The sequence below is a fragment of the Hipposideros armiger genome, unplaced genomic scaffold (assembly GCF_001890085.2).
Source record: "Hipposideros armiger isolate ML-2016 unplaced genomic scaffold, ASM189008v1 scaffold_137, whole genome shotgun sequence".
Taxonomy (NCBI): Eukaryota; Metazoa; Chordata; class Mammalia; order Chiroptera; family Hipposideridae; genus Hipposideros; species Hipposideros armiger.
The window spans coordinates 1,497,104-1,509,008 of record NW_017731487.1 but is presented as its reverse complement, the minus strand read 5'-3'; the positions used below and the strand labels follow the sequence as shown (position 1 = coordinate 1,509,008).

The 11,905-nt window shown below is 49.8% G+C and overlaps 1 protein-coding gene across 2 annotated transcripts in view; it reads left to right on the top strand.

Annotated features, from left to right (window-relative positions):
- GREB1 (growth regulating estrogen receptor binding 1) overlaps positions 1-11,905 on the top strand; it is a 61,737-nt gene that overhangs the window by 31,098 nt on the left and 18,734 nt on the right. The window contains exons 11-18 of one of the 2 annotated variants that reach the window (XM_019649996.1): positions 858-986; positions 1,691-1,819; positions 2,414-2,611; positions 3,315-3,495; positions 4,884-5,076; positions 7,029-7,165; positions 10,012-10,351; positions 11,246-11,361. In XM_019649996.1, coding sequence (XP_019505541.1) covers positions 858-986; positions 1,691-1,819; positions 2,414-2,611; positions 3,315-3,495; positions 4,884-5,076; positions 7,029-7,165; positions 10,012-10,351; positions 11,246-11,361 — 1,423 coding nt within the window. Of the gene's footprint in view, positions 1-857; positions 987-1,690; positions 1,820-2,413; positions 2,612-3,314; positions 3,496-4,880; positions 5,077-7,028; positions 7,166-10,011; positions 10,352-11,245; positions 11,362-11,905 lie in introns of both variants that reach the window. The other variant, XM_019649995.1, reaches the window with a different exon arrangement.

Here is an 11,905-nt window from a genome sequence, read left to right as displayed (position 1 = left end):
TGGCCCATGTGGGATCTGAACCAGGGCCCTGCTGCTCAGATCTGGCATCCCAAGCCATCTCCTAACCAATGCGCTATTCAGCTGGCCCCACATAGAAATTCTTAAATCTAGCGTTTTCTCAATTAAAGAGTCATGGATCAGAGATTTCTCTACTTAGGGTTATTAAAGATTTTAAAACATCATTCTTGACACTTTTGCATAATACTCATGGATCTTCATGGGTCAACTTGTAAATGTCAGATCATTTTTGGCCAATCGGTACACTCATATTTTTTGGCCAGTTTAAAAAAATGATACCACAGGTGTTACACAATTTAAACCTGAAATTTTTGTATCTTTTGAAATCTGCTTTAAAAAACTCATGTTGTTGCTGTGCAATTTCCCAAGTTACCTTTTAGCATTCTTTGATTCTAAACTCATTCTGTGTTTTTTGTATTGATTGGGTAGTATATCCAGTAATAACCCTGGAGCCCCTCTTATGTGTCAGGCATTGGGGTAAACATTTCAGTCTTGTGTATAAATGTGAGGTAGATACTACTGTTAGCCTCGTATGAGGACACTGGGCCTGGAAGGGTTAAGTCACTGATCCCAGGTTACACAGCAAGTAAGCAGGGAGAGGTAGGTTCTAAAGCCAATTCTCCAGCTGTTCCCTCTCATGACCTTACCTATTACACTGGGCCAGGATGGCATATGCCATTCCTTCATTTAACCAACAGGAGTACCTGCCCTCAGCCAGGCATGGTGCTGGGCTTGGGGGATGGAGAGAGAAAGAGATACAGGCACAGACCCTGTCACCCAGGTGCTCCTGTGCTAATTCTATGTGGAGGGGCCCAGTAAAGTTGTTGTCTGTTTTCCAGGAAAATACCAAGCCCGGATTCTTTCCGAGAGCCTTCTCACCCCAGCGGAGTACCAGAAAGAAGTCAACTATGAGCTGGTTACGGGGAAAGTGGACTCCTTGGGGGCCTTTTTTAGCACCCTCTGTCCAGGTAGGCTTGGTCCAAGTAGTGATACAGGTACAAGTTTATAAATGGATAAGACAGAAACAAAGACACAAAGGGGGAGGTCATCTCGGGGCCCATCACCCCGTGCTCTGCTGAGGCTGGCCTCGATTTAGAGGTGCAGGGTGGCCCCTCCTTTCTGTGTACCAGCATGTGCAGCCTTGGCTGGTGTGGTCTCGCCTGGCTGCCATCTTCCTGCAGTGGCTGTGGGCTGTCCTAGGTGGGGGCGTTGTGTTTCCTCTTTCTTAGGGACACAGGAGGGCCTTGTGCCTGCTTCCCTCTGCCCCTCAGGCCATGTCCACCACCACTCCTACCTCCCCCTCTGAATTGCGTGAAGCTCCTCACTGGAGCAGTGTGTTCCATTTCATGGGGTCCGTGCTGTGCGCGCCCTTCTCCCTTTTTTGCCTGGCTCATCCATTTCCCCCCAGAAGCCTTTGCCAGCCCCCCCTCCAGGATGGGTTTGGACTCCGTCCCTCTGTACGTTAGCATCCTGTTCTTCTCCTAGCACTTACTGGGTCACAGTGTAATTTCATTAGTAGGCTGTGGACTTCTCCACAGGACGGACCATGCCACCTTTACCTCCATTACCCAGGCCCAGGACAGTGCCTCATCCATAGTAGGTGCTCCATAGATGGTTGCTGCATTCCACAAGAAGGAAAACCCATTTCTGTTATTCTCTCTGTTTTGGGCAGAGGGCGACATTGACATTTTGCTGGACAAATTTCATCAGGAAAATCAAGGCCACATTTCTTCCTCACTTACTGCCTCCTCTGTCACCAAATCAGCGTCCCTGGATGTGGGCGGGGCCCCGACATGCACAAGTGAGTGGTGAGAGGGTGGTCAGGGTCCCAGCTGGTGAGGCAGTGTCCGGGGACCCCCGGGGCTACAAGGAAGCAATGTCAGAAGCACACTCAGAAGCAGGGCTTCTCCTCAGCGTCAAATTAGACCTAATATCTAATTTTAATTTTAGTCCTTAGTGATAAAGATCATTTACCCTGATGATGGCGCATTTTCTCAGTGTTGATTTCCAGCCTATCAGCGCATTGTTGAAATGTTTTATTCACACCAAGTTTCTGAAGAGCTGTGACATCTTGTCTCCCAGAGAACTTGCAGCCTCTTTCAAATTCCAAAGTCAGTGTCAGCTTCCCTGGAGTGCTGTCCTTGTCCCCTTCGGGTAGAGGAGGTCATTGCCTCTGTGCTCTCCGAATCCTTTTGTTATTAGATCAGGACAGGTGTGTGAGATAGCTATCATGGTCCACAGCCCAGGCAGGCACTCCATACATGCTGGTGTGTTTTCCCTTCCCTGCCACTTGTGTGCTAGACGGGGGCCCACTGTTTGATTCCCGAGCAGAGGTCCAGGATTGTGGCATTCTACTCTGGGGGGCACCTCACCTTTTCGGGGACTCTGGTTCCAGGTTACAGCCTGGAGCCCCACCACATCCGGCCCTTCCAGCTGGCCGTGGCCCAGAAGCTCCTGTCCCACGTGTGCTCAATCGCGGATTCCAGTACCCAGAATCTGGACTTGGGATCTTTCGAGAAGGTGGACTTTCTGATTTGCATTCCACCCTCGGAAGTGACCTACCAGCAGACCCTGTTCCACGTCTGGCATTCAGGTACGAGGCATTTTGGGATGTCTGCATGGGGAATGCTTTCATCCACTTACATTCAGATTGGGATTTAAACACCAGTCTTTGCTTCTAAAGTGATAGGGCAAGAATTGTCACCCCCATTTTGTAGATTATGAACATGATGCTGAGAGGTAGGGACTTGTCCAGGATTTTCTAATCCGTTACAGGTAGACTTGGATTTTCACTCTGTCCTACTCAGGTCAGCGACCCATACATTGATGTCCAGCTTACCATGTTTTCCCTGTGCTTTCAAGAGGATTAAATATAAAGTACGCAGAGAGTCAGTGTCTTAAAAGAGGATTCAGTCTAGAGTGGTATAGCCTATGGCTCGGGGACATTCAGGCTGGGAGATGATTTTGCCCGGGGTGGAGGGTGGAGGGTAGGACCTTCCCTTCCCTTCATGGCAGTCACCATGCCTGGGATTAGCTGTGTCCCCTGGGTGGGCTGCTGTGCACACACAAGCTGGCAGCAGGCCTGTCACTGTGCCCAGCTCCTGAAGGTTGGACCACAGGCATTTGCATAGGAGCCCACCTCCCGACTCACCCATGTCTTGTGCATCCCTGTAGCCTCGGGGCCTCGCACAGGCCGGCAGTGTAAGTGACAATCGATCATCAGGTGTCTGCTGAGTGACCGAGACCTGTGACAGCATTTATGACAAAGTTACTGATGTGTTGTTACTGTATTGCAGGCGTCTTGCTGGAGCTCGGCTTGGAAAAGGAGCACGTGACCAAGCAGAGGGTGGAACAGTATGTCCTGAAGCTAGATGCCGAGGCACAGGAAAAATTTAAGTCCTTTCTGCAAAACTCCTTTCAGAATCCACACACGCTCTTTGTCCTAATCCATGACCACGCCCACTGGGATCTTGTGAGGTTAGAGCGACTTTGGCACATGGCAGGGTCGACATGTTCCTTCTTTGACATAATGTATGCGGGTGATACTTGGGACTGTGGGCACGGCCTTAAAAAGATGAGTGCCATGGGGTTAGGCGTCTGTAACCAGATGCCACGGATCTATTTCAGAACCTCGGAGGTGGACGTTATCTCAGGGGACCATCTAGTGCATCCTCTGAGAGGAGCCATTATGGGAACTAAGGCTAGAGAAATGGAGCCTCTCGCCCAGCGTCGTAGGGCTGGGGTGGGGTGTTAGAAGCAGAGTAGTAGGGCGTCACGCTGGTGCAGGAAGGGGCCCTGCCAGGAGTAGCTCGGCCCATGCCCCTTGCTGATGGAGGCCCCGTTGGCTCTGGTACCACAGGTCGAAGCTGGGGCTGCCCTGCTTCAGGGTTGATTTCACTTACTCAATTCAAGTGACCATAAATCAAGATGAATCTCAGACAGTGTCAAGTGTGGAGTGTGGCAGGACTCCCAGTCGTTTAGGAGGGACGGGCCTTGGAGGTGTGCACTTAGACACTGCCACTGAGGTGGCCGAGGAGGGAAGGATGCCATGGGTCACCTCATGGAGGAAGGCTTTGATTTAGCACAGACGCAGAAGCTTAGGGCCGGCGGAGCCTTGAAGATGACCTAGATAAAGGGTTTACCATCTAGGGTCCATGTATGGGCTTGGGGGAATTTAAACATCCTGAATTACATAAAAAGCCCTTTGGTGAATATTTATTTTGGGGGTAGGTTTCTCAGAGTAGCTACCTGCCGCCCAAAAAAGGTGAAGCACTCATTTTTCTTATTCCCCTAGATTTGCAGCCGAGGATGCTGAGGCCATTGTCCCGTAGAGATAAGCTGAGCAGTACTTGTCTCCCGGGCCCCTTGTCCGAAGTGCTTTCAGTTTTGTTCCTATACTTTTAAGCTTAGTATAGAATTTCCTGTTTTATGTCTTCTTTGGTTCATTCCAAAGTCAGTAGGACTTTAGAGAAAAGAATTTAAGGACACAGGCAACAATGAGATTGGGCCAAGGGAGAAAAGGCCACTCACTGAACTCTCCTGGGTGAGGTCTGTTCAAGGGGAGAGATGGGCTACGGATCCCGTAGGCAACCATCAATCAATCAATCAATGCTGAGCCCCAGACGAGTTTTTAATCAGTTACGAGTATCAGGGGAGGCCCTGACAGGCACCTGCAGTGCAGTCCTTTCAGTTTTCTTTCTTTTACTTTCCTAGTCATGGGCAGATCCATAAGCTTCGAGTGTTGGCAATGTTGGGGGTGGGGGACTAGTTATAAATGTATTCAACTGCTTGATCCTTGTAAAATTACAGATCAGTGTTAGTCACCCCACTTACTGTGACTTCTCCCCCTTGTTTTCCCTCAGTAGTGCTGTTCATAATCTCTATTCCCAAAGTGACCCATCTGTGGGACTGGTGGACAGACTGCTCAACTGCAGGGAGGTGAAGGAGGCCCCCAACATCGTGACGCTGCACGTGACTTCCTTCCCTTACGCGCTGCAGACGCAGCACACCCTCATCAGCCCTTACAACGAGATCCACTGGCCTGCCTCCTACAATAATGTGAGTGAGTGCCGCTGGGCTGCTGCGCCTGGTGTGGCTGTGACCTTGGAGTCGGGAGGAATCCTGTTTAGTACAGATCTTGATTAACTAGCATAGATGGGGGCCAAGTGGGTCCCAGCTCTTTGGATCTTTAATTTGACTTAGATCTTGACCCTTCTTGGTCTTTAGAAACATTCCCGAAATACATCAGTGGTCTTCCCCAATCTTGGAGCAGCAAAGGTTTTGTCTAAAAGCCTTAGAATTGTTCCCGTTTTTCCTATCCCTGCATCCTTAAGTAGCAAGTTTCAAAATCTCCTTCCTCAAACTGAACTCACACCTACAAAACCTGGTGAGGGTTTAATTCATCACCTGTCGTTTTCTCATCAAAATAGATCACAACAGTTCTTGTGGTTTGAAAACTCTGGGTGGCTGGATTCTAGTTAATGACACAAATAACTAGAAAACATCAATGTCTGGGCTTCTTTGGAGTGCCTCAGAGTCATCTGAAGAACCTTTAAAAACACCAATTCTGGGCTGGCCAAGTGGCTCAGTTGGTTAAGAGTTAGCTTAAGAGCACGAGTTCTGAGCAACAGGACCGCTGGTTCGATTCCCACATGGGCCACTGATGCTGCGCTTGAGCTGAGCTGCCGTTGAGCTGCCAACAGGTGGCATGTGCTCCTAACAATAAGACAACCTGTTCGATGGTGGGCTACGCCTGCCTGCAACTAAGACTAAACTCAGCACCTTGAGCTGAGCTGCCACCTAGATGGCTCAGTGGATAGAACATGTGCCCTTAACAACAAGGCTGCCGGTTCGACTCCTGCATGGGATGGTGGGTTTACCTACCTACAGCTTAGACTGAACTTGGCACCTTGAGCTGAGCCGCCGCCCAGATGGTTCAGTGGATAGAGCGTGCACTCTTTACAACAAGGCTGCTGGTTAGACTCCCTCACGGGATGGTGGCTACGCCCACCCGCAACTAAGATTGAACACAGCACCTTGAGCTTAGAGGCCATGAGCTGCTGACAGGCAGCCAGATGGCGACTGGTGCCCTCCACACCTAAGATTGAAGAACAACAACTTGGCTGGCCCCTTCCCCAATTCCCCAACACTGATCCCCTCCCCCAATTCCCAAATTAAAAAAAAACACCAAAAAACAAAAACACCGATGCTTCGCTCCACTCCAGGAAATTTAGAATGAGTGGCAGTAGTAACACTTGTTTATGGAGTACTAACCGTGAGCAGGGCTGGCACTGTCCTAAGTGCGTTAGCATTATGAACTCATATAAGAGGGAGGTGCTAGGATCAGAGATTCTACAAATGGGGAAAATGAGGCAGATGGAGGCGGAACCACTGCCTAAAGCCATGTGGCTGAAAAGGGGTAGAACCAGGATATGACCCAATCCAGTGTGCTCCAGGGCCCCCACACTTGACCTCTGTGCTATTTGAGGGCGAAGTTCATGTGTTTGTAATTTTAACAGCTCCCCCAACTTGGCTGTGCTCTGAAGTGTGAGAAGCTCTGATGTTAGTTTGGGAGGAATTTTATGTCAATGTGAGTAAAATTGGTTAGATAAATGCATTTTTTTTCCTGTTGATTTTAATAGTAGCTGATTGCAAGATAGTTGATTTTCCTATTCCTAAAGCCAGCTTGAAATGGTTGGAAAGAAGCAGTTTTAACAAAGACAGTTGTATGTTAAAAAAAAAAGATAAGGCTGGTTTTCTCCTTGGGGAACACAATGGGGTCAAATGAATGGGAAAGTCTTGACTGACAGGAATGAACCATCCTTTAGTTTGGAGTGCTCTGTGCTCTGGGCCTGCAAGAGGAAAGAAATTAATCAAATGTCATCCAAGTGACCGCAGAGTCAACACAATTTAGATCAAGAGGCCTGTCCAGGTCGTCTGTGCGCCCAGCATGGGACGCTCTCAATCCCCCACAATGCGACGTTTGAGTGACCGGTGCTCTTCTGTTTTAGGGAGCGGACTTATATCATGAGAACAAGAAGTACTTTGGGCTGTCAGAGTTCATTGAGTCCACCCTTTCAGGACACAGCCTCCCCTTGTTAAGATATGACAGCTCCTTCGAGGCCATGGTCACAGCATTGGGAAAAAGGTACATGTCTGTCTTTGAAGTTATTAAAAGCGCTCAGTCGTCAAGTGCAAGTTGAGGTGTGTGCAGCCCGCAAATTCCAGGAAGCCCTCCACCTCCCTCCCTTCCTGGGACTCAGCTCCTCTAGTAAAGGGACCCTGGCTTATTTCTTGCCCTGCCTTTTGGGCCAGTGATCTCTCTCTCATGCTGTTGCGCCAGAAAATTTTAGAGATGAGAATGGGTAGAAATATGCTGGAATGTGGAACTGCGTGTTTAAGACTCAAGGGAGGGCAACGAAATGGGAGGTAAGGTACGTAAAAAGGTCTAAAGCAGGGTCGGCAAACCGCAGCTCGCGAGCCACATGCGGCTCTTTGGGTACGTACATGTGGCTCTGAAGTAAAATTGAAAATGAAAATAAAACTATCATAGTTTCATTTATAAAATTTTTAAAGGATATTATTCACATAATGGTGATTTCATTTGTTGTATGGCTCTCGAATAATTTTTAAATTGTTGTGAGAGACAGGATTGGCTCTTCCATCTCAGAAGTTTGCCGACCCCTGGTCTAAAGGAAGCGATAGTGACAACCCAGGTTGGCTTCATTTTTTATTTACTTTGCGCATCATGTATCGAGTGCTCATTTTGTGGCGTTCACGGTTCCAAGAGCCTTACTTTCATGATCTTATTTATTCTTTCGTTTTCACCATCTCTTGGAACCAGTTGCTAATTATTCTCCCCATTTTGCAAATCAAGTGAGGTTTGGAGAGACCCCATGACTTTCCCAGGCCACACGTTTCACAAGTGACAGACCGGGGTGTGAATGCAGTTGGTCTGACTCGACAGCTTTCACCTTGTCATAGCACACCTGTGAGGTAGATATTAACGCTGCCATTTTACAGGTGAGAAAACTGAGGCCCAGGGAGGTCAGAGGATTCCCGACATCACACAGTCTGTATGCTATAAAGCCAGGCCAAGTTTTACAGACTGTCTAATGCAAGACAAGACTGGGCTCTGCCACTCATCGTGAGTGTCAAGCTGACTCTGCCACCTCCCCTTATGGCACGCCATTATTCTCCCTTGCCAACAAAGGGATTAAATTAGACATGCGCTTCTCAAACTGTGTTCCAAAGTATGCTGCTTCGGCTGGGTACTGATAGCTGTTTGCCAAAAGGGGTTCCATGGTCAAACGTCTTTGAGAAACTTTATGTTTAACAAAAAGATTTCTTTTCCATGAGAGTTCTCATAGCTTTCCATGTGCCACACAGGCTGTAAATCTCAAGGAGATGGTTAAGAGTATTCAGTGTCTCCAGTCTCTCATGGGACACGTGCTCCCCAGCACACTCTTTGAGGAACTAAATCCCTTTGATACCTTTCAGCCCTTTGATTCTGATGGAGGTTAATCAGTCCCCTTCTCCAGCTCACGGATTGGGCGCGGAGCTCTCGCAAACGTGCTGAGGGAAGAAGCCCCCTAAGAGTTGACACGGCGCCCACGAGACCTGGCCTTGCTGTGCTCTGCCCTCTGCTCTCAGTTCCCCTCTTGCGGCAAATGTGTCGAGTGCTGAGTAAGCTGTGGACGTTGGGCGAGTCCTCCGCTTGTCCTCTGAGCAGAGTTGAGTGTAGACACTGTCCACCATGGCAAAGATGGGGAGAAGAGTGTGCTCTGCCGAAATAATGGCCTGCCCTTCTTACCTTGCTGAAGGTCACAAGGGCCACCACAGTTGGGGCAGGAGAGATACTGTATTCCCCATATTCCCCTCTTTCTTTCTTCCTGGGCACTCCTTGGCCAGGGCACCAGGGACAGAGCAAAGCAGTCCTTGGGCCACTGAGTCAGCAGACCAGGTATGCCTTCCTGAGACAGCATTGGTGATGGCAGCTTGCTAAGCTAACTTGCCAGTTTATAGACCCCATAAAGTCATTGAAGTGCTAAGGAGGAAGAAAGGAGAAGAATGATGGATAGGAGGAGATGTCATAGATGCCCTTGGAAGGCGAGCTGGCTGCCCTGTAGAGCTCATGGGAGGCGTGGCCATGGGAAGGCTCCTGTCTTTGTAGATCAAGAAATTATCTTTGTTCCAAAAGGCACTGAGTCTGGGGACTTGTTCCAGTAAAATAAACTCAAGAGCGTCATGTGAAACTAGGTGTCAATTTGTCTATTCCTGCTGAGAAACACAGTGACCGAGGTGCTCTGTGTGACTCGGGCGCATGGGTCAGAGCTGCCCCATCCCTGCCCGTGGTCATGGGAGGGGCCACCACCTTTGTGTGGAGACACACGTGGTCACCACGGCTTCTCAAGTGAAAAACTGGGATTGCTGACTTGACTGGGTGTGTTCTGATTTATAATTCTCTGTCAAATTAAATCATATTTAGCTACATTCCTGTTAAGTCAGTGTACTTGACATTGGGTGCGCTGATGTGCATTTAGGACAGTGCCCCACATCTGGGGTATGTGGTATACTAGTGGTTCTCCTATTTCTAGTGGGAACCTGGGGCAAATTACCTACCTCGGGAAACTATAAATTAAACTGATGATCGACTAACTGGGCATTTATTGTATTCATTTATCTGTTCATTCATTGCACAAATATTTATTGTGCAGCCACTATGTGCCAGAGAAACAACAGCTACGACAAATCTTTTGTTTCCAAGCTGGAAATGATAAAGTAGCTTATGATTTGACTTCTAAGGAAGGCTTCTATTTCAGCTTCGAAAGGCTGCACGACTTGTTGGTAACCTGAGAGTTGCCCATGCCAAACATGGCAAATGACGGGGGTTACCTGTTTGCCGAGCGAAGACCTTCGTCCTACCGAGCCCGCTGGATGTCCCTGGGGTTGGCAGGGCCCGAGGTCACATCCTGGTCTCTCTGTTTGTTGCAGGTTCCCCCGCCTGCACAGCGCGGTGATCAGGACGTTTGTTCTCGTGCAGCACTACGCTGCCGCCATGATGGCCGTGAGCGGCCTCTCACAGATGAAGAACTACACGTCGGTGGAGACGCTGGAGATCACCCAGAACCTCATCAACTCCCCGAAGCAGTGCCCCTGTGGCCACGGGCTCATGGTCCTGCTGCGCGTGCCCTGCTCGCCGCTGGCGGCCGTGGCCTATGAGCGGCTGGCCCACGTGCGGGCGCGGCTGGCGCTGGAGCAGCACTTTGAGATCATTCTGGGCAACCCCAGCACGGGCATCACCGTCGGGAAGCACTTCGTGAAGCAGCTGAAGGTGGGCACTGTGGTCAGGGAGAGGACGGGCGAGGTGACCGAGGGGATGGCGGAGGCGGAGTGGTGACACACGCCGTCACGTTGCCGTCCATGATGGCCTCTGCACATCCCGCCACCCCTCCAGCCACCTCCCTTGCCACATCCCTACCTCCACCTTTCAGCCCAGAGGTACCAAATTATGAACGCTGCTCCCTTGATGTTTCCCCAAAACACACAACTTGCCGTTTGAAACTTCTTGACGGTAGCACACTTTTCTTTTTTCCGGCTGTGCGTTTCTTCTCCTCTGTTTAGCTAATGCCTGTCAGCCTGAAGGACTCAGTGTCTTTTCCTCTTTCAGGAGGCCGCCCCTCTCCCACACTTGGGGCCCTCCCCACCAACCTGGAGTCAGTTGGGTGTTCCCTGTCTGACATCTGGCTCTTCCCCCCAGGTGATGGAGGGCAGGAACCAGCCCCAGAGATCTCAGCCCCCCCAAACATAGCACAGTGCCGGGCCCATGGCAGCTTCTCACTAAACCTACGAGTGATGGAAAATGCAAAAGGGTTAGAAAGAACATTGAAACAATAATTGAGTAGGAGCTCTGAATGAAAGGCACAGCACCATGATTGAGAAACATAGTCAAAAGCATTAGACACAATTTAGGATATGTACCGTCTCCCAAAGATCAGTCGGTCAGTTAGGTGTTTCATGAGCAGCTAATCCACGCCGGGCAGTGTGCTGCATGGCTGGGAGTACTGTGGTGAAGCAGGTGACCTACTTATTTGCAGTAAAGAGAACTTTTACCGAAGGTTGCAGTGTAAGGGCTTTAAATTAGTAGGAGGCCATGATGGTCCCCCTAGAGCTGGGCTAGTTAGGAAGTCAGGGGCCTTAGGTTTTATGTCTTCTTAATTATCTGCAGATGTGGCAGAAAATTGAGGATGCAGAGTGGAGACCTCAGACTTACCTGGAGTTGGAGGGCCTGCCTTGCATCCTAATCTTCAGTGGGATGGACCCGCACGGGGAATCTTTACCAAGGTGAGTGGAAGGGGCTATGCCCTTGGGGTCTCTGAGGAGCCTGGGCTCATGGTGGGGGGGCCTGGGTCCCAGGCCGGCCTTCCACTGCCCGCCTCTAGGGGGCGCATTCACAATCTTGGTCTTCATAGTTTTGTATCTTTATTATGAGGGTTTTCCAGCTGATGGTGGTGAAATGTGTCTGAGACCTGGGCCACTTTTCCTAATTCTCTGACAGGTAACATTTGGGCACGTGGAGATGTGGTGAGGGCTGTTCCCAGGCTCTGTTGAGGGAGGCCCTTCCTGCCCTGGAGATACTTGTATGTTTGATGCCTCCCTCGCTTTCTCCCCCTGGAGGGGGTCACTGTGTATGTTAGGGATGGCTGGCGTTCCATTAAGGAAAGTATCAGAACATCTTGGGGGTTCGGGGCTACATTTCCCACTGGTGTCTAGGCTGATGTGATAGCTGTCCCTCCTGGTAGACGAGGTGTTCTGGGAAGGGGGCAGGTGGCTGATGCCACTCGAGAAAAGCCAGCTCTCCCAGCACACAGGGCTGACTGTCCCAAAG